Source organism: Bombus impatiens, unplaced genomic scaffold, assembly GCF_000188095.3.
Source record: "Bombus impatiens unplaced genomic scaffold, BIMP_2.2 scf_0151, whole genome shotgun sequence".
In the NCBI taxonomy this organism is placed as follows: domain Eukaryota; kingdom Metazoa; phylum Arthropoda; class Insecta; order Hymenoptera; family Apidae; genus Bombus; species Bombus impatiens.
Genome location: NT_176570.1, coordinates 2,282,275 through 2,308,931, shown reverse-complemented (window position 1 = coordinate 2,308,931; position 26,657 = coordinate 2,282,275). Strand labels below are relative to the sequence as shown.

The following is a 26,657-nucleotide window of genomic DNA, read 5'->3' as shown; positions in this document are numbered from 1 at the left end:
GAGCCGTTAATGTATCGTCCGATACGCAATATACATTCGCGTGATCCTTAGGCCGGCTCCGTGTATATTGCGTATCGGTTTTATTCGCGCTCTGTATTCGCACACATTTTCTCCATATACCGTGAACGTGTGTATGCACCCATCGTGTTGCCGTTGTTTCTTGTATGGGAACCACACTTATTACGGATCACACATGTACACACATATTTTCACTCGCATTACATGCGTGTGCATAGGCATGTTTGTACGGTGTAACGTGCATGTGTACTAAAAGTCGCTTGCAATCCAGTCGAGAACGGAATCAAGGGAGCGCCTTTCTACGTGCTCATCGTGAACGGAAAACCAGTACGAGCATTACCGTGATCGGTCGCGTATCATGCGAGTTTCTAGAAGATTTGCCTCTGTGTTTTGCGCGTGACAACGTACGTTTTCTCTGACGAGTAAATTGCGGTTTTATTGGCACACCGCTCGACATTGGTTGCGTGTGTGTACGTGTGTGTCCGTCTGCTACCGCAAACTGCGTATTGCGTGAGTTTCATGGGAATCGTTGACCTCACGACCAAGTTGACCGAGTTACGTGCGTGAATCAAGAAAAACGGCGATAGATTCGTCGTCCGGAACGAACGATTTACTCTTTGCGAAAATTTTGTGGTCCTACATTTCATTTTCAAGTTCTCGAACGTGTTTTTTACTTTGTTTCGGTGACCACGATATATATACGAGTACATTGGCGTTATACGTTGGAAATATTGCAACATCTAGATCCATGCTCCCAGGCCACTTTGTGCATGGCTCCCAGTAAGATCTACGCGTTCAAGGTCGCTGCACAAAACAAGTAGCCGGCACGTAAAGTGGTCGCATGCACATGCACGCTGTGCACAGTACGCGATACTCGTTTCCTGACCAAAAATAATAGTTGGTCGAGCGCGCACAAGTCGAACCGGCCGCTGATCGAGGTCAGGTTCTTTCGCATTCGTTGGTTCGCTCGCTTGGTTGATCGGTCGCTCGCGTCCGCGATAAATTACCGGCGACACGCGTAATCTCGACCCTTTCGACTCGCCTAGTGACTGTACTATAGTGTGCTTCTTTCCAATTGTACCGTTCGCGCTTACTTGCTTGCTCGCGTGAGCTCTCTGTCTGTCTCTTCCGTCTTTGTCACGTATTCGTAAAACACGATTTGTCGGTTCGCTCGCACGCGACTTCGCGTATGGAAGTGTGGAGCAGCGGTGCGTCGTATTCTCTTGCCTCGCGTATATCCTATCGGTCGTTGATTTTTCTTTTCTTTTCTTTTTTGCCATTTTCACGTGATTTGGTGTGATCGTAGTGAATGTTGTGAAACGAAGGTGAAGAAAGAAGAAGAGAACCGACGAAGTCAGGCAGAAAACATAAAGATAGGAAAAGGAGAATATTATACAAGCTGTACGGAGTTAAAGTGAAACGCCACCGAGTAGAAAAGGGGGAGAAAAGAAACGTATAGAACAAGGGAAAAGAAAACTAGCATTTTAAATAAAAGGGCAAGTGGAATTGGAAGTAAGATAGACAGACACGGACGAGGTAGACTGAAAGTCGTCGAACGGTTGGTGCAAACAGGCTACAAAGGGAAACGTATATCGCGAAATAGTCGACGGAATATATACCGTGGTAGAGAGAGGAAAAAAAAGACAGTTCTTGATGCGTATCGCGGTTGGAAAGGCCTGGCCATCGATTTGCCGTCCGCGAATCTAGTGCGCGTTTGAAATCGGGCTAGTCTCGGTAGTCACGCGCGCGCGCTTGTGTGTTACGTGCACCTAAGCGAACGCAGCCAGCGAGGCGCGCGGACGGACGAGAAAAGGAGGAAGAGGTGGCGGTCGTAGAAGAGGGGGAGGAGAAGGAGCGGCGGTTGAACAGGCGGGCGGAGAGAAAAGTTCGAGAAGCGGCAACACCAGCGCCAGCCAACATCAACATCAACAACAACAACAGATCGGCCGCGCGGTGTATACGGGGCTGGTGCTCGTCGTGTGCGTCTCTAAACGGTTATTGCGTTGTGTGTCGCGCGCGCGGCGGTGGTCATCGGTGTGTGTGCCGGGATTACAGGGAAAGAAGTAGTGAACCGAAGTCGCCAAAATTACGCCAAATCGGGGAAATATGAGCATTGCTGCCCTACTACAGGCCGCCGAGTATATTGAACGAAGAGAAAGAGGTGAGTACTGCTCTGCTGCCTAGACCACGCGTACATCTACGCATCTGTGTTCTTTTCCTTTCTTCTTCGCGAGCACCGCGCGCCGGCAAGTTTCATCGTGGTTGCGCCTGTGTGTCTCGTACGTGTGTACCGTGTCATTGGCACATGGCAACGAACGCGCGTGTACTTACCGTCGTTGGATCTCAGAACGCGACCTTTATTATTACGCCTATCTTCATTTCTGTTTTTTCGTTCGCGGCACTTTTTTTTATCAATATCGCGATTATCCGATGGAATCAAAGCCCCGGCTACAAAAGTTTTTCTTTAGTCCATATTTATCTCTTCTAGTTTTAACACATTCCATATCTGTTAATTTTACGTGATTTGCCATCCAAGCCACGTGTAAATTGCGTTTCGTAACTATTACAAAAATTATATAATCGCGAGGAAACATGCCTAATATATAAAATATTCCAATATATTTCAATAATTGTAACCAGGAAATATTTTAGAATTGTCTTACTTTCTACAGTTAAAATATCGTATTTGAGATGAAATGGAAGTTTCAGCGTGGGTCATCAGTCATCGATAGCTTACGCGGTACAGAATATATTAATCGAATTATGAATAGGTAGGTACAGATAAGCTTTCCGATATCGAACCGGACTCTGACGAGCTATATCCAGCCTAGATGTTTTTGTACTCCGTAACCGTGAGTTTTGGAGCGCGTGACCTTCACCGGTGTACGCTCTTGTGATGCAACGTGCAGCGTACGCTGTAATCGTGTCGCGGTGCACGTTCGTTTTTCGGCCAACCGACGGTAAACACTATCAGTAAATATATATGTATATATATGTAGATATGTAGATATATAGATAGATATGTATGTAGATGTACGCACGTATATATACGTGCCTTGTGTTTTTTTCACAGTACACTGTGTGTGACTGTCGTTGTGTCGTGTAGGTCGCGTCCGCAGTGTACACGTATGCGTCAGAGTGCGCGGAGAAGCGGTAACGATGATCTCATTTTATCATTCCACTTATAATACCGCTGTGACGTATCCGATGCTACGTTTGCTCGCGTGTGTGTGCTGAATTCCCGTGATATCTCCTTCCTTCTCTTTACTCTTGCATTTCACTAACCCACTATCCATTTTATGAAATCTATCCTTTCCAGTTGATATTTTATTTTTCTAATTAAATATTCTACCTATTTACATTTTTAGAAATGTGACACGTATGCATCGATTATAATTAAATTTGCAGTTAATTAAATCGATGTTGTTCAATTTGTATATTTCAGTCCTTTCTTTCTTCATGAAAACTGAGATCAGCAAAATACGAGTATCTTTTATTGATCATTGATTGATTAAATTAGCAGTTAATTAAATCGATCCAAAGATCCAAGATCGGAACAAATATCTCATCGTCGCTTTTTCTAGAAATATTCGTCGGTTAATGTCGTTTTAATGGAGAGCGCGCTATCGACGCAAAATTATTAGACACATTTGCATAAATATGTACATATATCTTGTTGAGTACTCTGGTTGTCGATGATTCATAGGGCATGCGTTTTTCTTCATAAACAAGCCTCGACTTAAGCATTTCGTTCGACTTTTTTTTCTCTTTTATCCGTTTCTTTTAAATTCTCCGAGTCACGTGACTCGCAAACGTAACCGATACTAATAGCCACTGCTGCCAACGTTACAAGCCTGTTTTCGCCAGGGCGAAAGCCATGTGTGACGTAAATAACCAAAATACACAGATCACAATAAACGGTTGTCGCCTTGCATTTTTCCGCGACGCTACGTTTCGCTTTCGAATAGTTGGTCGGGATTTACGGTGTCGTAATTCTTTCCTGTTTCTTTTAAGATCCGTGTGGTATGGAGCGAGCGTGACGTACACAGATATACATATACATACACAACGAGCCATGTATAGTCACGTTCACACACGTTCGCGAACACCCCGAAAGAACGGCTTCTTTGTTTCTCTCTTCTCTCTCTGCCCCTGTTGCCGTGCATCGATCTCTCGTGGTTTAAGCTCGCATCACGCGAGCAAGAGAGGGACGTTTTCGTGTGCGCACTACGGCCGCTCACGAGTAGCAGCAGCACACCAGCAGTCGAGCCCCAGAAAGAGCTTTCGGTTTATTGGCCGCGCTCTCGTCAAGCGAGAGAGAAGAACAAGGGGGAATCACGTCGGATCGTCGATCGAGCATTAACTATTATTGCTCGAGGGTACGCGAGATAAGGCTGTTACGTTATTTTAATCGGTCTATTTGGCACGATTTCTCTGAAAAACGTTCGGGTACAACGCGACCGATCGAGAGTTATTGTCGTTACGCTTTGTCCGAAAGTAATTGCGCGCCCAAGGCCGCTTCCATGACCGCGAAATATATACGTATATCTCATAAGTGACATCTGTCTTTCTATACGGGTCGTGACGTTGAAGATTACTCGATGTTTACTAAATGTGTCAGACTCTTAATACACGGTTTTCGTATTATAGGTTTGTGTATTATATTTTGCACTTTACAGGAACGAAGGAGTTTTATAATATTCGAAACATACCAGAAAGAGTCAATAAAATCTTCGTTCGATCATAACCTCCAATCTTGAAATCGAAACGTCACCTAAAGCATAATATTCGTGTAAATTGTAAATGAAGAATTTCTTGAAGTAAACTTAAAGTTGCTTCATTTTGATATAATACAGGCTACATAAACCCTGTACTGGGTTCGCTGTCCACCTGCCTTGAGCGGTCGATTAATTTCGCACGGGTCTAGGTTTAGCGTAAGCCGCGTGGACCAGTCCATTCTTTCGAGACCTCGGCTTATTCCAAATATTCGAGTATTCGGCGAGGTTGCGCTCGGAGCTGCCGTTAATCGGCTTCTGTGATTTCCGCGTATTCAACGAGCGTTAAACTAATATCGCGCTCGGTATTAATATATGTATTCCGCTGGCAGAGTTACGCCCTGCGTCAAACGAACGAATGGTAAATTAAATTGTTGCAGATTCGAGAGAGGAATTCCGCTCTCGTCCGCGGAGTACAGTTTGCGTTGAATTGCTCCGTTGACGATTCCAGCGACGCGTTTCCGATTCTTCTGTCGTTTCTATAAAAAGGAGAAGAAAGGAGACGAGGTATTACAGATAAAGATGGAGGAAGTAGATGTCGCGAGAAAGATGAGGAGAAATAAAAGGATTGGATTGTGAGCTGATAGAGGTAGGAGGGGTGGGAGAGAGTGGAGAGTTGAGAGAAAGGAGTAGCAAAAGAGAGAAGAACGGGTTAACGAACGAATAAGATAGAGACCGAGAGGAGCGTAGCAGAGTGTAAATTTTTATTTCAACGTTGCATCGCCGATGGCTTTTTTCTCTTCCTCGTATGCACAGCCCCATTCTATCTATAGTCTCGGGACAATTGTTACGTTAGCTCTGACTCTGGTAAAAATTACATTACCATTCGAAGATATGAAAGAATATTTCTTAAACGTACCCAGCTCTTGCGAATAACACGTGGGTTTCATTTATAAAAGATTGAAACAACATGAATCACTTGGAACGAATAAAATTTAATAAATAATAAGACCGGGAAAGTCGAATATTTATAATAATAGTCGAATATTTTGCGTCGAGTTTCGACAATTATTTGTCACAGTTCTTTTTAGAAAAGATATTTGCACACCATTCTATTTCTTGTAGCATTTACGTACCAATGAATTTCGTATTAATTAATAGTACTTTCGTATGATTTCAAAGATTCGACATTGATATCGTTTAATGCGATAATTCTTGCTGTTTCTTGATCTCATAATGTTTACGATACTGCCAAACTAAAATTTGATTAATCGCACATTTTGTATCTTAGGATGTTTGAGCGGGGCTATACATAGTATTTCTTGGCCGATTCCGTGGTTGAAACGTGGTTTAATAAAGGGACGAGCGGCCGTGTGAAATGTTCGTGACCGCTAACGATGCTCGATGTACACACGCCACAGCATCCAGGATATTCGGTCGTGCACTTTTACTCCCGCGTTTCCATGCCGTTAACACGCGCACCAAAGGGACAGAGAGACGTTTTGTTAATTCATTGCTCGATGTCGACTCTTGTATCGCCAGGGATCGAGCTTGGTCGAAATACCAGAGAACTATAGAATTCCCTTGACTCGCTGAGTTTTGCTTCTTCCCTTCCATGTTTAGTCGTGGTAAAACGAGCGAATTTCGCGGGTTTTGGATTCACTGGGTGAAGGATCGCTTTGGGTACAAGGTACTATACTACTAATATACTACAACGGACATGTACGCGATGTGGAGTAAGGGGAGGTGGAATTTACGTCTGTAAAAGTTACCTTGAAAATGTACATAGATCGATGCAAGTAAAGGTGTACGGTGACTCACGAAAGTTTTTGAACACTCACCTTAAAAACCTCTTATGAATTATTATGCGTGTTATACAAAACTTTTTGAAACTTCATTAGTCTTCGTTAGAAACTTTATTATCATGGTAATGTTGGTAAAATTTGAAACAAATTCAAAAGACATTTACTACAAACGTATTATATTTTGTAGAGATGACGAATATATTGTATATAGAACGAATGTAGTCGTTTTGAATATACGGACTGTAATATCTGGAAGAAATTTCTATTACGATCAATATAAAATATAATAAATCAAATTCAATGGCAACTTGAACAGCTCCATGGACAGCTTTCAACAGGCACGCTAAGCTAAAACAGCAAACAAAACCTAAAGGGAAAAGAAAAGGAAAAATAAAAAAAAAAAAAGAAAATAAAAACAAAATCTCCTGCCATTCTTCCCGAGAAGCTTTGTTCAAAGGTTCCCACGCAAAATACCAGGATTGTAGTTTTGTTCGAATTTTTGGAAACGAGTGGCTGTTCAACCCTCTCTCTATGAATTGGCAAACTCGTTTCATAAGGTCCCTTTCTCCCTCTTCTTCTCTCTTCTCTTTTACCCCCTCTCTTTCTCTCTATGAACGCGCGTAACATGCTATTCAGCAGGCGAATTTCTCTTTTGCATGAGCCAGCCTTATGGTCATGGCATGCGAACGAGACGCTTTTCTTCTTTCACGAGGACAGATGGTCGATGTGTCGCGGGTGTACTCGCGCGAGCGCGCGTTCTTTTTCACCAGGCTGCCATTAAGGCTGTTGTACGATGATGATGATGAGGATCGGACCCAGAGACACGGCAAGAGGAGGCCTTTATAATTTACACCAGTCGTTATGGTGACTACACATCTCTAGCGATGGGATCAAGCATATTGTAAGAATCTAACTTTGAAGAAGTGATACAGACTTTTAAATAGATTCAGACTCGGACGGGCTCGAATATCGAGAATTTTAATTTCTTATGACTTATCCGCTTGCGAAAGACGACGATCGTAATTATTATAATATCGATAAACAAATGAAATAACATTTACGAAACATAGATTAGTAACTTTCAAATTACAAGACATTAGAAGCTTTGTCTTCTGTAAAAATATGTCAAATCTTTATTTACAATGTTGAATTTTACGAAATTTTATGTATTCGACTATCTAATTCCATTCTATTCTAATTCGATCTTGAGTAACGCTTAAATTCCACATGTGTTTGTTCTGGAATTCGAAACAAACTTGTATTATGCCAATACTTTATAAATATAGAATCATGAAAGATACGAATACCAATCGAATGTCACCAAATGAAACTTTTCTATTAGAATTGACTTGAATCCGCGAGTAAATACCGAACTTGGTCCCATCGCTAGTCGTTACAGTCGTTTCGTCGAGTTTTTGCACATCGTGTCCTTACCTCGCTGTCCTCTTGCTGTCTGACTGTCCCCTTACATAATATCAATTTCTCGACCCGATGAGACCTGTTTGTGCTTAGCTCCCGCCATCCTGAGCGCAATTTTCGTGATAAATTACAGTGCTGGCTATTTTTGAAACGTTGTTTTGTCGCACGACGAACAAATTTTCTAGAGGAATGTTAAAGAACCACCGAGCATGTGAAGTGTCGTGTACGCTTTGTCCGAGTATTCTGGCGTTGATTTCACTTTTCTCAACAGATAGCTTTTTACATTCCTCCTACATGTTGAAAATTCTTTAAGTTACTGAAAAAATACTGATTTTTGAGAAAGTTTCTTAGATTTATGGATGGTGTATCGTAAAGTGCTTTAAAAAGTGGGCCTTCTTTCTTCTTGGCTCTATAGGTTGTAGAGTGGTACCCGAAGGATTTTAGAAATTTATATTTATAGAGTTTATACGTAGTTTCTTTTTAAGTGTGTTTCTTACATGCTTATCCTTTTTCAACGAATTTCTGGACCAAACATTTTGTTCTTTTTCGTACGTCACATCACTTCTTTCTTCTAAAAATCTCAAGAAAAAAACAAGATAAAATAAAAATTTTCTATTTTGCTGAATGCGAGATGCATCTGTCGTAAGTTAATTATCGAATATAAAAAATAATTATCGAACTTTCCATTCTTCGTTATTTGAAACGATCGGAATAATTTTTAAGACATTCCAATATTGTACACGTTTATCTCAAACAATCAGCAAATCTCTTATCCTTTAAAACGCCAGAAAAATACATATAAAAATTGTCACTCGCACCAGGATTTCCCAATCCCCAAGACCAGAAATCTTTGTAATTAGTTTACACAGCGGTAGAAATAATTTTTAAAACACTCCGATATCTCACATCTCACATTGCCTATAACACCAAAAAAGCATGAAAAATTCCCACTTACGATACTACTTTCAATGTCCAAGATCCTTCACCTCTTCACCTATAAACAATCTCCATCGGTCGATTCCTTTGCTCTAAGTCTCCATCGAGGCGATTGGTAACCAGCGATAGCACGTAAATCGACTGGTGGCCGGTTCGACGATCGTTCTCGTTCTCGCATTGTTACATTTTCGAATTTATTCGAGGTCAACGGCGTGCGACGTTCGGCGAGACTGGTTCCATGGAACACGCGGTGTGCGTTAACTGAAATCGTAACATAAATTCCGCGCTTTTCGAACGCTCCGCGTCTCCAGTCCGGTTTCTCTCTCTCTCTCTCTTTCTCTCTCTTTCTCTCTCTCTCTCTCTCTCGCTTTATAGGTGGAGCAAGAATCGCTCCGTGTCCAGGTGAAGCTTTAATGCCGCAGTAAGTTATGTTGGAAAGAGGGAACGTGACTTTATTCCGGCACGGCCGTGTGTCCGTGCGCTTTAACGAGTCGTGTTTGCCGCGAGCGAGCGCGCGCTTTTTTCCTATGGCGCGCGGTATCTTTTGGAATTCGCGCGATGCGAACGGATCGGCAGAACTCACCGACCGATTGGTTTGTCATTGCAGAAGCTGAACATGGCTACGCTTCGACGATGCCGATGCCCGATGATATGCGGACGGTCACAAAAAGGCCAAAGACGAAAAAATCCCAAGGCAGCAGGTTGGTATCCTCGCGAACACGTCAACTACGTAGCTTTTCAGTTTTTACTCGTTTCTCAGTCCAGCTTCACGTATCTGATGTTTCCTTTTTATTTTTACTCTTTGCTCTTTTTCTTGTTTTCCCTCTCGGGAGGAAGCGATCTGATTTCGTTGTACGGAATAATAGTAATCTTCGTTCCGTGATCACTAGACTGCGGATTTTTATGTATTTATGGCAAATATAAACGTGCGAAAATGCAAAGTATAGCACTCGTTAGAATGTTTAATAATTTAGAGCAATTTTCTATCCATTTGCTTAAATTCGTGAACATACGAATTTGCACGAGTATTCACAGTCTAGTGACCACTTGATTGTTAAGAAATTTTTACGAGTTTGAAAGTAGCTCTGATAATTTTAGAAAATTTTGTAAATTCTGTAAACCTGTAAGCGCGGAGAAATTTATTGTTCAATGTAGTCCACAGTATTTCAAGTGGTATACAAAATATCGTTTGTTTTTTCCAAGAATGAGTTCAACGATTTATCATGCAAGGTTAATCGGGTAAAATCGTAACACAACATCGCTGAAAATATATCTTATCAGTACATTGAAGGCCGCTACATTTGTTCCGAATGGCGTTGATACAGAACGTGTTTTAAAGCGGTTTCATCCTACGTTTGAATCTTAAATGATCGCGCGATTAGACCATTCAACTCGTTTGAAGAATGGTCGTCGATCAAAAACACGATCGAAATAATAGCACATAATAAGATTTGAGATATTAGAACGCTGAACTTTGAATTCGTTTTAAACACATGCAAATTCTCAAATTTTTAAACATCAAATCCTTGAAATTTTAATGTTATTGAAGATATAGAAATTATATTCCTTTCGTTTTTTTTTGTAGTTTGTGTATCATTAAATTCTTTCAAGAATCAAATCATTTATCGCATAAATATCGCTTACACTATCGTATTAATTGTTATATTCACGAAGCAGTTGTCTTTCTCTCTTTTCCTTGCTTCATTACATATTTAGTTATTTGGTCATATAAATTTGTAATATTCGACAGAATGAAATTGCTTTGAAAAATGTCCATATTATGTTTAGCTTACTAGAAAATGTAATGTCCACGCATAATGGAACGTTTATCTCGTGGAAAATTTAAAATTTCGTTGGTACTTGAAACGCCGACGTTTTCTCTTCCTTCTTTCTTTTTTTCTTCCTATCGCAAAGCAAACGATTTCACCGCTTTGAAGTCTAACAAGAACGTTCTTTTCCGTTGCAGGACAACTCATAACGAGCTCGAGAAAAATAGGTGAGTACTTCATTTATCTCATTAACTTAATCCTATTCCAACCTCTCGTTTTGTTTTGCTCGTATAATGAGAGAGCATAGCCTACCAAGACTGGGCAAACTCGCCACTATTCACCGAGAAAAAACGAAAAAAAAGTAGGTCTTTTACGTTCTATTTAACGCAATCTCTTCGTCTAATTCGATAGGTCCGGTTCAAAGAGATTTCAATTTTTAAAGCATCTTATATGCCATGTCCGTTGATCTCTAAATCGTCAATTCTCGCGACAACGAGCCTAGTTAATCTTATACGTAATTTTCAAGTATCGAAACAATCGCATAAAATTCCATCCATAGTGCTAATAGCAAATTAAAAGAAAGTGGTTAATGATTTAAGATTAATCCATTAGTCTTCGTACAGTCTCCATTCGAAGATCGTAAGAGATAATTTATTTAAATTTCGTATCGTCGATTCTAATCCTCGAAAGGGAATTACGGGAATTAATATAACAATATCTTTGTTCATCGTGACGTCAGGAGAAAAAAAAAGAAAAGAAGAATTATCGGAGGACGGTGATGAGAGGAGGGTGAACAGTTGGCGATCCCACGACAAATGATCGTCCCTGGTCGTGTGTTAAATTGAAAGCAATTTACGGTTATCTCGCGTCGTTGTTCGCGACGTACAAAGGGCTGGGCCTGTTAATTAACATGCGTGATACGTGCGATTAGATGCGACCCTTTTATATACAGCGGGTCAGGAAAGTTCGAAATGGAGCGGAACAATGGCCGACGAGACGCTTAGTGGAACAGGTTTCCAAGGGTGCTGCCTGCACTAACCCCGATTGTCGACGTGATTTATAAGTCGCGGACCCGTTCTCGTGCTCTTGCTCCTCGTTCTTGCACCTCTCCTGCGGAATGTATGAAAGCGAAACGGTTCGCTAGATCGTCAGCTCGACGAGTCAGTGGAACTTTTGATTTGTCACTCTCTCATTGACGAGGGTGGTTAGGTAAGAGCATCACAGCGGTTGAACAAATTGTTAGAATTGACTCAATCTCCGTAGTCTACGGCAGCGATTTTCAATCTGTTTCGCTTCATGGCACGCATAAACGAGGTAATTACTAATATTCTGGGACGCAAAAGGTATATTATATTTGGTTCAAGATAAGACGTTCACACCGGGTGGCTGCTGTTACTTTTATTTGATAATCCGAGGTAAATGAGATTAGTGCTGCTGACTATGTAATCGGGTATCGCGCGTTTTAACGCTAGGACCCTATCAAACTTGTCAAAATGACAGATTCCAAATTTTCTTTTTCTACAATTACTAAAAGTACACAGGTATTTTTGTGAAAATGAATATTGGTTTTTAGTTAGACAGAGGCTCGATTATATCGATCTATTTGTTTTAACTAATATCTGTTGAATTACACTGATTTATACGTGTAGAACATTTAGATACGTGGCAAAGACCGGTAGTTGTAGCGTTAGAAGCTGTTGCGGCACACCGCATCGATTGAAAATCACAGGTCTAACAGTTAAATCTCAACTGTAAACCAGCGAGATGGATACATTGGGTTGTAACGTAAGTAAGTTCGGTTAAACTCAATACATATTTTTCTTTATTTGACCGAACTTATTTATGTTACAACCGAGTAAAAGACTCGTCGACGATCTCTTCTATAAATAAACTGCGTAAAACATCCTACGATTTATCCATCGATCGTAACCCAAAAATCTTGTCAAATCGACGAATTGATTTTTCCACAAGACACAGAGTCGGACCATTCGGACGAGTTCGAAGCTCTTGAGGCGACGCGTGTTTCGTCACTGTGGTGGAGGGCTGACGGAAGGGCGGAGGGGCGGAAATGTGCATAAACGTAAAAAAACCGAGGGCTTTGTTATTCGCTTGTACACCTTTTTGCCACACGCTAGGAACAGCCAGAGAACTCGGTACACACGGTGTGCCGTGTGTACCCGGGCACACACGGGGCGCGCACAACCCGGAGACACAAATGCTAGGGGATGATGGCATATATGCTATATATGGTGGGAAAAAGGAAGACAGAAGTGCAGACAGAGATAGCCAGAGGGAGAGAAAGAATTGTGGGGAGAGAGGCTATCGATTTTTTTTGTCCCCAAGCGACGAAAGCACCACAGGAGGGTGAAGGGGGTAGGTGGTGCGTGGCACAGAAACGGACAATGTAAAAGCCCACACCGCCAACCACCCCGTTACACCACGTAGTTACGTTACATAACGCAACGCAGCCACGAGACATTCATGGAATCCGTGGCACACGAAGCTTTTGGTCTTCCAGCGTCGTTTGATCCACTGGTTCCGTTTATTCTTGAATCGTGTCGCGCGAAATACGGTTTTCGTATTCATGATATTAACCCTCAGATGCATCAACTTTCCACGTGAATTGGAATATTTTAAATTTGTCTGGAATATTTTAAGTTAGAGTAGCTCGTCAAAGTATTGCTGTACTCGTCGACAATTTTGACGAACATATTACGTCTGCTGTATGAAACATTTCGATATTTCAGTCGCATTGTAATAACATCCTACTCGTATCAGGTTTATATTCTAAAAATTGTATTCGTTAAATATCGTATTCGTCACGTTTTAGACAATTTTGAAACTACAGAAATTTCAAGATATTTATCGCAAGCGTGCGTTTTGCAGAGATCACAAGAGTATTTAAATACCTGGTCGTTCACGATATTAATAATTCTCAATGTTCAGTGGCATCACCTCCTTAGTTTGCAATAATTTTGTTCGCAATAAATATCTTGTAACTTGTATGTATATCTTCGGATTGCAATAAAATTTTGTCGATATAATTAGGACAGTCCCGTCTTACGATAATCATGAAATTTGTCTTTGAAATTTGAAGATGTTTTAAATAACACGCACACGTAAAAGTTTCTTACGGTAAGTGTAAGACGAATACTCTTGCGAGATACTGTACGTGTCGTAAAATCATAAACGTATAATCTTAATCTCGTGCTTTTGCACTTTTCTCTACTTTCTTTCGTTTGGAAATAGTGGCTGTCAAAGAGGTGCTTGGAGATTGAGAGAAAAAATCTAATATTCGCGCGCTGCTATAAACTCGTAAGTCGATTCGATTTGAATTAAGGTAATTATAAGGTTGGCCAGGGTGAAGTTTATTACAGACAGTTACCACAGAATCTTAGAGCGAATATAATATCCGAATCGTGACTTTTATTCTACGAAATGCGCTATGCTACTTTGGTTCGCCGTGTCCGAATTTGAATAATTTTACTTGGGATTCATCAAATCCCACGGCGTTTGAATTAACATGACAGAATTTCAAAGTAATTTTCACCGAGGATACCAACGGTAAAAACTTTCTTGAAATTTATATTACATTTACTCTTGAAGAGTCGCGGGAATGAGAGAACCGTATGTAACGAGAAACTTCGTAATTGTTATATCTCTTTTACTTCTAGTTCGATTCGATACGTACGCTCATTAATTTTTTCACCCTCGGATACTAGCTTCCAAGGAAATATTCGAAATTATATAACTTTCGTGCCAGACATTCTTTTAATAAAAGTAGCATTACTTGTAGAGAGATCGAGGCTTTTCAGCGCTCCATTACGTATAATATAATTATCTCGTGACTTGTAATATTTCGTGGCAAACCTATGCGAGTTAATAGTTTCAAAAGATTTAACATCTCTTCGGTCGATCGATATTAATATGTATTTCATTCGACGACATAAAAAATTTGATTGCAAGGAGATCCTGGCGCTTCACGGAATTACGATGCAAAAACAGGTCGGATAATCATACCCTAGAAAACTGATCCGCATTCACCGCGGCTCTTGATTTACGTTTCTTTAAATCTCAAATAGAAGCAGTCTTTATACTCGATAGAATTACAAGCAAAATGGGTCGAATAATCACGCTCTGGAAAACTGATCCGCATTCACTGCGACTCTCGATACACGACCGTGTCGCGAGCTATGAAATATTCGACGGCTCCTACTCTCTTCGATTCTCTGTTAACCACAACCACGATCCATTTCGATCAGAGATAACGGTTCCGTTCCACGATCCACGACGTTTCAAGAACCAGATTAATACCGTTTCGAGATTTACAGATTTCATTCCGTTATTGATCATGTTCGTTTCTCCTTCTAAGTGCCTCGAAATGTAATAAAAGTAGGATCGGTAATCTATTAAATGATTTTTTATTAAAAGAAAAATAATAAATGAAAACGTAAACAGGTTTCAAATTATATGTATATCGCTTTTCTCTTTGTTTGTTAATCAAAAATTATATAAAAATAATAAAGATTAAAGAGTAAGGTACATAAATTATATATATGGCGCTTAACGTGTTCGCTAAAACATTTCATAAACGCTATCTGCTGTGTTACCAGAGACAATGGTTTCGTTTTTCGTTTCAAAAAGCGTGTTTCCAAAGCGTGTCTCGAAAGCATGCTCGGTATTACCGTACGTGTATGCACGGTAATTTCGAATCGCAATAGTATGTCATCAGAAACACGAACAGAGGGTCTTACCGAGGGTGCATGCAGAGTGACCGAGCGTCGCGGTTCACGCATGGTTTCAGGACTGCGCCAGAACGTATAATGACAGGAATTTTAATTAATTGCTATAATAACTACGCGCCGTGTCCACCACGCGGACAGTGAATTTGCATTTGTTTTCGCCAACGGATCGCGAACGATTCTCTCGTTGCTTTGCGGCGAGCGCGGCGATCTGTCGGCCGGAAGTAGCCGAGAGCTGGAACGAAATGGAAATTTTCCGACGATTCTCCAACGATAAACGATGCTCTCGCGATACCTCTTCAACCTCTACTCTATTCGCTCTTAATACACCGTTGATTTATCGTTTGATTCTCGCGTCAGTAAATTTATTGCAATACGATATTCCTTTACAGTGATCGATCAGTTTTTTCAAATTACGCCTGTAATATTACGCGTGTAAAAATTCAACTTTGTACTCTACGCATTTTACGAATCTGGTATCTTTTAATTGATATTTCCACGATAATTTGTAATAATGTAATAATACAACAATTATTCGTACGATCGCTTGGAAGCGAAGATCGAAGTTCGAGTACCGAGAACGAGTTCTCCATGCAGATATCTCGTTAAGCCAAGACTCGCTTCCGGTGGGAAAGGTTGATACGGAATCGCAACACGATGTCTGCATGTTAACGAAACGATATGAACGGGGATTGTTTGTCGTGTGGCAGTCGAATGAAATTTAAGTAGCTTTATTTTCTCGTTTCTTGAGCGACGCACCTTGTATATTCGCGTCTTGTGTTCCTCTTGTAGCAGGAATCTTTTAAATACGGTAGAGGAACCCGGTTCCTAGATTTAATAGGAGTCTTTTATATCACGGTTAAAAACTTCAAGTTCAAGAGGAAATTCTGCAGCGTAGTTCAAACAGCCAAGAATTCGATTTTACACGTATCCTCGTTAATATATATAGTTGAGAGTTCATAACGATGATGTTGATTCAAATTTTGTTATTTATAATCAGTAGATAGATTTAAAATCATTTTCTTTATCTGCTCCATCGCGAATATTCTAATGCGCCCAATGCTCTTTTTACTTGTACAATTTAGAAAATAATTATTTTCCGGTACTTTGCTACTATTTTTGTAGGTGAATTATATATTTAATTAAAATACATGATTCTATATATGTAAGATGTAACTGCGTATTCCAAGCCATATCTTATTTAACGATAAATAAAATAGTAAATTTAACGATAGAATTTTCCGGCCAAGCCAAATATATTCCACGTAGTATACGAAAGGAGAAAGGGAAGTAAACAGATAAATAATATGAACGAACATGTATTATCGAAAATTCCCGGAAAAAGACCATTATTATCAAAAGTATTATCGTTATCGGCGTATTTCGTTTCCTAACGATTTATAATCCTACACAACAGTCCGTTGGAGAGTACGCTTTTCAAGATCGACTATCACGCGTGCGCGCGCGAATTCGCTTCGGCCCGCAGATGTTAATTTCCCAACTGTTGCTATTTACGACGACGCTGAAACCATTTGGACGAGCGTCCGGAACGCAATTCGGAAATGGTGAAATTTTAATGACGCCTGTCCACGGGACGAATCGATATAGCCAAGATGTGGCGGCGCGCGAAAAGCAGCTCGATTTAAACGCGGTATCAGAGATAAAAAAAGCTCAGTAACTAAATCGATATTAAGTGATTCTAAAATTAATTATAACGGAATCTCTATCGTGTAATAAGATGTTGATTAAGAAGAAATATCGGATATTCGTTAATAAAATAATTTTTGCTATTTTTAGCGTGACAATATTAAATCTCGTATCTACGAAAAACAAGCAAGAAACGTTGTATCTCAGTTGATATGTTTAACTCTGTCCGTCTCATTCGTAGCATTTATTTCGATGTGTAAAAAACTTATCAAAAATACATAGGCGAGTGATTAAATATTCCAAAAAGCCGTAAAGACAGTGCGAAGGAACTCTTTATAGGAAAGGGTTTTTCGAGCACAAAGGAGCAATTTTTCAAGCGAATATTGGGAAAGTCTAATCGCAGTTGAAGCTTTCTTAATTTTTGCTATGAATTTTCCAAACAGCCTAATACGATTCGACCATATAAATCGTGGATTATCGTTGGAAGATTTAGAAATCGTTTTGGCCGTCCTCGTAGCGTGTAGTTCTTTAGAAATCTCGTCAAGAATGATTAATCAAGTGCAACTTGTGCAATTGGCAATGTGTTTTTAATTGGTTAACTCGGAACACGACGTGCAGAGCAATTACACGGTCGTTTGGCTGAATATTTTTATTCTTTGATGAAACGATCGACGTTCCGAAAGATACGAATTTATATGGTTGAATATTTATGAGTTGGAGCTTGATTACTATAATTAACAGCTGTTTAATGATCCTTAAATAGATTAACAACTTTTTATTTATAATAGTACACGCTCCATTTAACTATTAAATTCAGAATCATTGGTTTCTCGAAACTAGGTAAGGTTGATTTACTCCGTTTAAATATTTTTGTTAGGGAATAGTGAAAAAAAAAAATGAGAGAAGGGTTGGCTGGACGGAAAGTCGGCAACTTCAGCTAGTTCTAATTAAAAGTTTCACGTACTCTTAACATCGTGAATACATTCCAACGTCATTTCAATATCAAACTGGATGAAATTTTATTCCAATAGTAACAGAGAAACTAATTTATACTCAAACATTTAAACATTTGTTCGTTCTATTATGTAATACACGTAGGTAGTTACCCAACAACGTTCGTCAAGTAGATTGCAAGATGAATTTTATTTTGTTATTTAACACGATAAAAGTAAACGTATAAAATTCATCTATAGTCATTTACTTGCTAAACGTAAGAGTATCCCATATTCTTAGTACAGAGATCAGCTTTTCGACATTGTTAACTTATGTAAGTCATTGTTATAAATACTACACTCCGGAAATATTATCAGAAATCTACTTCGATAGATACTTGATTTAAAATTAACAGATCTTCCGCAAATTACCTTAAATTATTGGTAAATTATCGCTACTGATTACATTATGCACGCGATGCAAGTTCTGGAAGAGAATAAAGATTCTAAATACTACACACACTTATATAATCTATTAAACAATGGTCGACTTGTGTGTGAAAATGCTGCCGGAGAACTTGTCGACAAGCAGGTGCTATTCCATCGTATAATCGAGAATATACGAGGAAGCAACTAAAATAGATATATACGAGCATTTTTACCAGCGATCCCAGTTAATCTTAAGCGTCTGTGATTTCCATAAGCATCGAAATATTCGAATCTCTCTAAACTACCTATCACCTGTCTTATTGGTCGATTACCTGTCGTGGACGACGCCCATTGCTTGGTCAGTCAGTGGTCGTTAGTGACTCATCCTCCAAAATTGTTTCTGTCTACTATTCGACCGTGGATTGCCTTTCTGTACCAATTACATTCTTAGACTGATAGATATCTTCGTGCAATATATTTCATCGTGACGAAGTTTTGGAAATCGTTGTTAAAAAACGTCTTATAAGTAGATGGCGGATTTTTATGTACATATTTTTTCCGATACTTATTTCTTGAAACTTCTATTTAATTAGCTGTGTCGCTCGGGCGATCAAGCACTCAAGCTTCGAACAAGCTCGTTGCACCGCGAAGGTCGGCGCTCGGAAATCACGGCGAAGTCGATTGGTTTGCGAAACCGCGCGGATCATCGCGCTATTCTAAGGACGTGCAGCGTTATGTTTTCTTTTCATGTGCGATTGATTTCGCCCGTATGCCGAGGACACCGTGAAAGTGGGCCGTCACAGGTGCATATGTATGCAATACGCGCGGCAATCGTGCAAACGTCGGGGACGATGACACGTTGTCCTAAATCCGCTGCGCTGCAACGCGTCTAAAATAAATCCGCGGTCGAACTTTCCACGGGAACCCAGTGATTTATTAATCGACCGTTCCCATGGACGTTCTCGATCGCCGCGGCTTCTGATCAACCGAAATAAGCGACCATGTCTGTTTTCGGATATCTGGACCTTGTTTCGTTATGGTCGTCTTTACCTTGAACCAACACCATCTTCGATCGAGAATCGGTCGTCTAGTATTGCGAGAGTCATCTTCGAACGTGATTATGCAGCTTGAATTTTGATACGATCTTCGTCGATCGTAAAATAAAGATAGAGAGCGAATTGGTTCTGATCGAAAGAATATCGGACGATAGATACGAAAGATCGATTTGAATAGTACGTTGTTTGCACGATGGTTGAGTTTGTATAAATACAGCACAGTACGCGGTACTACATATAACGCGAAACCCATGTACCTAATCGAAGACCACATTGTTCACGCAATGACCACGCATCGAAAGGAACAACGGTTGTTAATAAATTTAATGTCTACCTGCTGCGTCGACACGGTGGTTGCATAACGATAAACAGTCACTAACGTCCGTAATTGTAGCTAACCGACACCTAATACTGGCTTATTACCCGTCCGACACAGAAGGATCCTCGTTATCGGTGCATTTCGGTTGTTGATTCACGTGTGTTCCTTTATTACCGCTTCAATCCGTCATTCCCTATCGCGAATATAGCGATTTTATTCTTAAATCACATGATTTCGCAATTGAAAGTTTATGGCATGCGGAGATTAAAATCGATAGACAATTTACAAGAAGTAAAATTTTATTTTCTGCCCTCGGTATGCATCGAAAAATTCATAAAATTTCCAAGTTATCAACGAGTGAAGCGAAATTTGCGTCAACGTTCAAGAAACTTTGTAAACGATAAAAAATTACAAAAAAAAAAGGAAGAAAAGTTTAAAAAGCAAGAAGAAAAGAAAAAGGGAAAGTATCGACCGAAGTCGATCAGCAAAATCGACGATGGTACTACGTAAAGTACAGTGGAGTACAGGAAGATTGAAAAACGTCATTGTCTTCTTAACGAAATTACGTATAAACGAATGAACGATCGTAACGACAACAACGACGACGACGATCGTTCCACCTGGTATATTCTTTCGAGATTCGCCGAAAACGAACGTTTAAATTTTCGATGACGAAGGAAAACGATATTCCGGCGAACGCTGAAAGCTTGAAAAAATAGCAGCGCCGGCGAAAATTAAGCCACGAACCGTCCCGCGGGGAACACGGGACGATTCCTGAGCAATTTGAAATGCATTGAATTTTTAAGCGACGCCCTTTGTGCCGTGGTAGCGCGTTAGAAGCAACTTCCGGTTAGGCTCGGCCCATCGACCGCGACGTAATTTCTCGTCGTTGAAAAAGAAAGCCTGCCTGTCAAAGATAATAGTCGTTCCGTCGAAACACGATTATTCCTGGCGCTACGTCTCCCTGTGTGTATGTACATTTTAATCAACCGTCGAAAAGTTGCACCATCTTGCCGAGCGACTCGTTTGAATTGATATCGAAGAAGTGGAAGATTTATCGGGCGGAAACCTTTGCTCCGTGCATCGTGAACACCGATAGAGGAAATTATCGAAGCTCCTTCGCTTATTCGCTCTTAAGACGGGGCTAAAACGATTTTTCTTTATTCGCTTTTTAACGAAGTAGGAAGCAAGTCCGCCTTAAATGGAATTAGTCGCACCGAAGCGGACCAACTAGCGTGCAAACGAAATAGTTTCCGAGCTTTCGAACACTTGTTCGTTGAAATTGAACACGGAGATCCGATGTTATTGATTTAATTCGAGAAGTTTGTATATTTGGAGGTTTCAGCGTTTGGACATTTTGAAAGTCGAGAATCGAAATTTTGGAAATTTGACGATTCGACAGCGGACAAGTTTGGAAATTCGAAATTTTAAGTATCAAAGAATTGGAGACTCTAAAAGTTTCATTTAGTAGATCTGAATAAACTCTGAAAATTAGAAAATATTTAATTTCGAGGAACTCGAATTTATGCCAGTCACGATAACGCGATTCGATTCAGAGGTTTTTGTTACAACTAATTTCGCCTGTCTCGATGGAAAATATGTCCGATGGAAAAATTAGAAAAGCCTTTTGTTTTTGAAGTGGCTACCTTTTATGTATGTATACCGGTTACTGGACCAAGTTTGCTCATGTTTCTTTCATCGTAACAGCGGATTTAATTGAATAAACCGCTGTAAACTATGAAGTGCCACGATGACATACCCGAACGAACAAAGAAAGCGATAATTCATCGCAACACCCTAATTGCCATTGCAACAACTATCATATATATTGAGCTCGCGGTGCGTTATTATATCGTTAGCGTAATTACGATACTTGGAAAATTTGCAGCGGTGTTTTGGTCTAGTACCTTGTGTTCAATTTCGTGATAACTTCGCATTGCGTTTATAGATTCAACAGTTTTCCACTGTACGATTAATCTTCCTTTCATACCTCCGCTTAAGTGGCGAAAAAAAACTAATAAATTACTTCATAAATAACGGTGTACGTTATTAGTGATATCTGTAACGTTTATTTACAACCTCTGCAACGTTCGAAATCGGGAAACGTAATAGGTTTTTTCACGATTTTCTGGAATGTGAAATATCGTTGCTGAAAAACGAGAAATTGATCGTTGTAACTTATCGCGTGTAACTTATCACGCGAGAATGTCGAAAATACAAAAAACATAGTTGACTCGGAAAAGCTGTAACGCCGATAGTTAACTTCCCTTCGCAAAATCAAGAAAATTCTCAGAGATAAAAATTTCAAACGATTCTGACTCCGAGAGAGTTTACCAACTGAAATAATTCGAACCTTGGAAAATTGCCGATCGAAACCGTACTTCGAACCGTACGAAGCTGCAACTTTGAAAAATTCGAGACTTAACAAGTGTCCTCGGTTTTGTCTTCGTTTATTTCGAAGAATAGAAGAAAAGAAATATAGAGGCTGTCGAGGTGAATCAGAAAGAAAGGTAATATAGCGGGGTAAAGGGAAAGAAAGCGGCGGAAGAGAGGAGAATGGAAAAATGGCGCGAGTCGGTCCGCGCCGCATGTGTACGCGCAGTCAATAAATTTAGATTCGTGGCCGTAGATATAGTTGTGTACCGTGCATGCATTAATAGCGAATGCACGCTGCATACATATATAAGTGCACACATCCTTTAAATCTGATAAATGCATGTACTTAGGTGGAGCGCGCTGATGAAGCAGTGTAAATGCACCGCTTCGGCTATGTAGCATATGGTCAAGAATAAACGATCGATGTTATTTGCGCGATTGGCCCGATGTTAAATTAATTATTTGCCACACGCGATACTTGCGCGCGTACACGCTTGCGTTATCGCGTGCATGCATAAGCGCATGTGCAACAGCGTCGGATATTGCGTTCCGTTTCGTGAAAATTACCAAACGAATATTCAGCTAAGAGACATCGCGTGGCATGCGATCAATTCGTCTGTGTTCACGTTCTCTCTGCTGGACTTTGTTCTCTTTGCTGTTCGGTAAAGTAGAAATTTCGATAAAGTACGAAGGTTCGAATCTTGTTTGACAAATTTCGACAATAAAAAAATTGGCGCATCGGATAGAGAATTTCGGAGAATCTTTCAGCTTCGTAAAATCACGCGTCACAGCTGCGTATTTTCGATATTATTTTGACATAGAATTATTTTCGCTGGTTTTAGACAAGCAACGACGAGACTTGTATATCCATTGAAAATATCTGTCCAGCACTTGTTCTTTCCATCGTTGGAATAATTACATACAGACAACGAAGCATATCTGTAATTAGACAGGAAACTTGTCCTTTATTCAACAAGATGCCGTATCATCTATCTGGAAATGTATAATTAATTCCATACCGAACGGAACAATAACTCCTAGAAACCAACATCTCTAGATTTTTCGTAATTCTGATTAGTTTTAAACATTACTATTGTTTCTTCGATCTTGATTAGACTGGTATTGCTCAGGCATAAGATAGGTATAATTATCACGATTTATATCTCGTTTTAAATATAGCGATAGAAAAGAATCGAAAATGCTAATTGCACGGTCTGTGTGAGACGTAGTTTCTGTATATAACGTACTCTCTTCCTTTCATTCTTTTCCTTAGACCTGAGCGTTATTTTTATCGTCCACACACGTGGTTGAATGTTTCTTTTTGTATTGTGTTAAAAGGCTATCAAAAACGTAATCGCGAGTCGTTGCCGGTCGGTAAACAAGCGGCGAAAGTCAATTTCGATCGAATCTTCTCTCTCTGCCGTTGCGTTATATTCGTACACGATGCACATGCGCTTCTTTATCTAACGTTCTCATATTTTACCGCCTATCTTATCACGCTATTGTTACCCACGTGATCATCACGTTATTGTAAATTCTCGGCGTTCAATAATTCTTTCAAAAACAACATGACGCGTTTAACGTTCATTGTCTCTCGTTTAATCGGTATCTCATTTTCTGACTCCTTTCTCACCTTTCGCTCACTTATCTCTCTAGCGCTTCTTATTTTTCTACAATTTCAAAGTGGCTATAATCTGCGTCGAGTAAGTTTATTATCGTCTTTCGATCAAGAAACGTTATCGAAAAGCTTAACTTTATGCAACGAGGCTTTTTGTGCTGATAGAGGGAGGAAGGTAAAGGGATACGTATGGTAAAAAATTTCTAGGCAGAAACGCACCTCTAGAAGTATCCTTGAGCGTCGTGAAATCTTCTACGCTTGTAAAAAGCAACGTAGTAATTACGCAAGCTCGATAAAAGCGCTTTTGCATGCAGCCGTAATACAAAAGTAGCCGGATGCTCGTTACTTTCGCAGCGTAATGGTGGGGCCACGTAACCATGCCAAAATAGCCGTGCCGCGTTAAAGAATACGATGCAAGAATTTTGCATAAACCGCGTATCGGCCTGCTAATCGATTTCACGGATCGATAAAGATCCTCGCCGGTGGATAAAAAAGTAGCGAACGCGGTGTTCCACGAGTCGTAATTTTAATCTGTTTTCGTCGCTTTAATCCACAAATTTCCCTTTGTACAAATTTCAATCTTATTCGTAACGAAATTATTTGAAGTCATAAAGTCATAAAGTTATTTAGTTATCGTTAGACTACGAACGTTTGCACATTTTTGGGAAATCTAAGGCTTTAAATATTTACAAAACGCGGAAAACACGTAAAGATATATAAAATATGTAAAGTAGAGCAGTTATCGTTACATTTAATGAATCTGTTTCTTCGGTCGTGTTCGTAAGAATGTAAGATTGGAAAAACGACGGCGGTTTGGTTATTAAAAGTAGTCGTAGCTGGAAAAATTCGAGAAAGTTGAGAGACACTGCTTTCGATTGTTCATTGATTCCGAAATTGCGGGTGTGTACGTGTGCTGGTGAATTCTGTCGTCGATTATCGTCTGACGCGTACCTCGTGCGTACATGCGTGAGTTTAATCGCGATTGACATTCTCATTTAATTCGTGTTCGAAATACACGGCTGCCAGGCGTTCGCGTTTTAACCTATGTTTTCACGTATGACAGAGTGCAGGCTTACGCGTGTGTTGGCTGAAGCGTTCAGTTAGACGCTGATCTACGAGTCTTCTGATCTTTTTTAATTCGATGAGCTTGAGTGTTGCATCAAAGTATACAATTCTAGTTATTAGCGATAGTCAGAACACAAATTCCAATGGATATATAAAGTTCGCTTCGATGAGAAATAACGTCGGTAATTCGGATCTTGGCGTACTCAAAAATTAGATGTACGAAAAAAATTCTCCGACGACGTTGAAACGTTTTAAATGCACGTTCTCAAACACGATAGTCGGAGTTCGCACATTGGTTCGAATTTCGATGTACTTAGGAAGCAAGCATTCTGACAACTCTGTAATCTACCTGCTTAACGAAACTTTCATTGGCTTAAACGGAATTGTACTTTACTCGAAGTTCCTTTAATATCCAAATTACGGTCTACTGCGACACTTACGGAATTTTCAATGCTACGACGGAACTTTTGCTCACCCGTAGCTCGCGCATTCGAGAAACAGTATCATACATCGGCGAGATACGTGTAGACAGGCGAGCGAGTAAGTTTAATTCGTTAAAAGCGAAGCGTTCGAATCAGAATCTGATTTTCATCGACAATTCTCGATATTCATTTACGTAAGATTCGTTTCAACGTGTAAAATGTTGATTTATCAATTTTCAAAAATGGAGCGCCTGGACGCGTGACGCGTGAAACTTTCACCGCCATTTTGAGGTCAGAGTGCAGGGTTCGTGGCTGCAGCGCCAAGTATCCTTCAGTCTGGAACGTTGTCGGAGGAAAGGAGGCGCAGGGTGCACGTCCCGTCGAATCGTCCTTGACCCTGAAGCCGAGCTGCATCCTGCCTCGTGCATTTCGCGAAGGATACGCTCTGCGCTTGCGTGCTGCCATTTCCTCTCCATCCCTTTCTTTCATCCTGGTCGCCTTCCGTCTCCCCTTTTACCCATACTCTTGCTCTCTCCCTTCCTCCTTCCCTCCCTCTCTTTTCTCCCTTTCTCTCTCGTTTTGTTCACTCTCGCCCTCGCTGGCTCGGTTATTCCAATACTCGATCTTTATAATACGGTTTCAGCTGCTCGTGTCTCGCATTGTCTGGCTTGGACGCGTACGATCCCATTCCATCGAATAGTTTCGTTCTCGTTTCGTTGTTTTCCGTCATGCGGTATTTTTCGAGTAGCCGACGCGTTGCTTTGTTTCGACTGTTTTAGGATAATTCGAGTTGTTGAGCTGCGCAGCAATTTCATTTGCAGAGTTGTGGAGATTTATAGAATTTTAGAAAATGGGCGACTAAAATATTTAGAACAGTTTCGAACGATAGAATACTTTCCGTTAAATTTCGCGCGTATTCTACCGCATTTTGTTTCTTCTCTATAAAAAAACATTACAAAATGACGCTATTATTACTAGTAATCTCATTCTACCCGGAACGAAAAAGATATTTTTCACAATGTCCGAAAAACTCGATGCTGAAAGAGTCACCGTCATACATTCTCACCAGTATCACGAGTTTTTCCTTACCCTTACTCCTCTTCTCGCACATATCCTGTATCATTAACGCTCCTGTCTTCTCTGGAGTCTGTGGTTCGCGGTCGATCCCGCGAAGATCGTAGCCGGACACGCTGTCGAATTTATTTTCCGCGGCGTTGCCAGCCGGTTGTTGCATCGAAATTTATAAGGTCGAACGGTTACGCTATAAATTACAATTTCCTGTGGCACGGCCCTGGAGCAAATTGGCCGCTGTAACTGCAGTTTGAAGGGTCGTCCCGCTGCCGCCTCTACGTCGAGTCGAATTCTAATTTGTTTCTCTATCGGCTCGACC

The 26,657-nt window shown here is 40.3% G+C and overlaps 1 protein-coding gene across 11 annotated transcripts in view; it reads left to right on the top strand.

Moving 5' to 3' along the window:
* The window catches only part of LOC100746923 (max dimerization protein 1), a 236,392-nt gene that overhangs the window by 873 nt on the left and 208,862 nt on the right, over positions 1–26,657 (top strand). For 10 of the 11 annotated variants that reach the window (XM_012382275.3, XM_012382281.3, XM_012382279.3 and 7 more), the window contains exons 2-4: positions 1,325–2,179; positions 9,501–9,594; positions 10,860–10,889. In XM_012382275.3, the coding sequence (XP_012237698.1) occupies positions 2,125–2,179; positions 9,501–9,594; positions 10,860–10,889 (179 nt within the window). In that variant the 5' untranslated portion in view covers positions 1,325–2,124. Of the gene's footprint in view, positions 1–762; positions 1,227–1,324; positions 2,180–9,500; positions 9,595–10,859; positions 10,890–26,657 lie in introns of those variants that run through there. The other variant, XM_012382280.3, reaches the window with a different exon arrangement.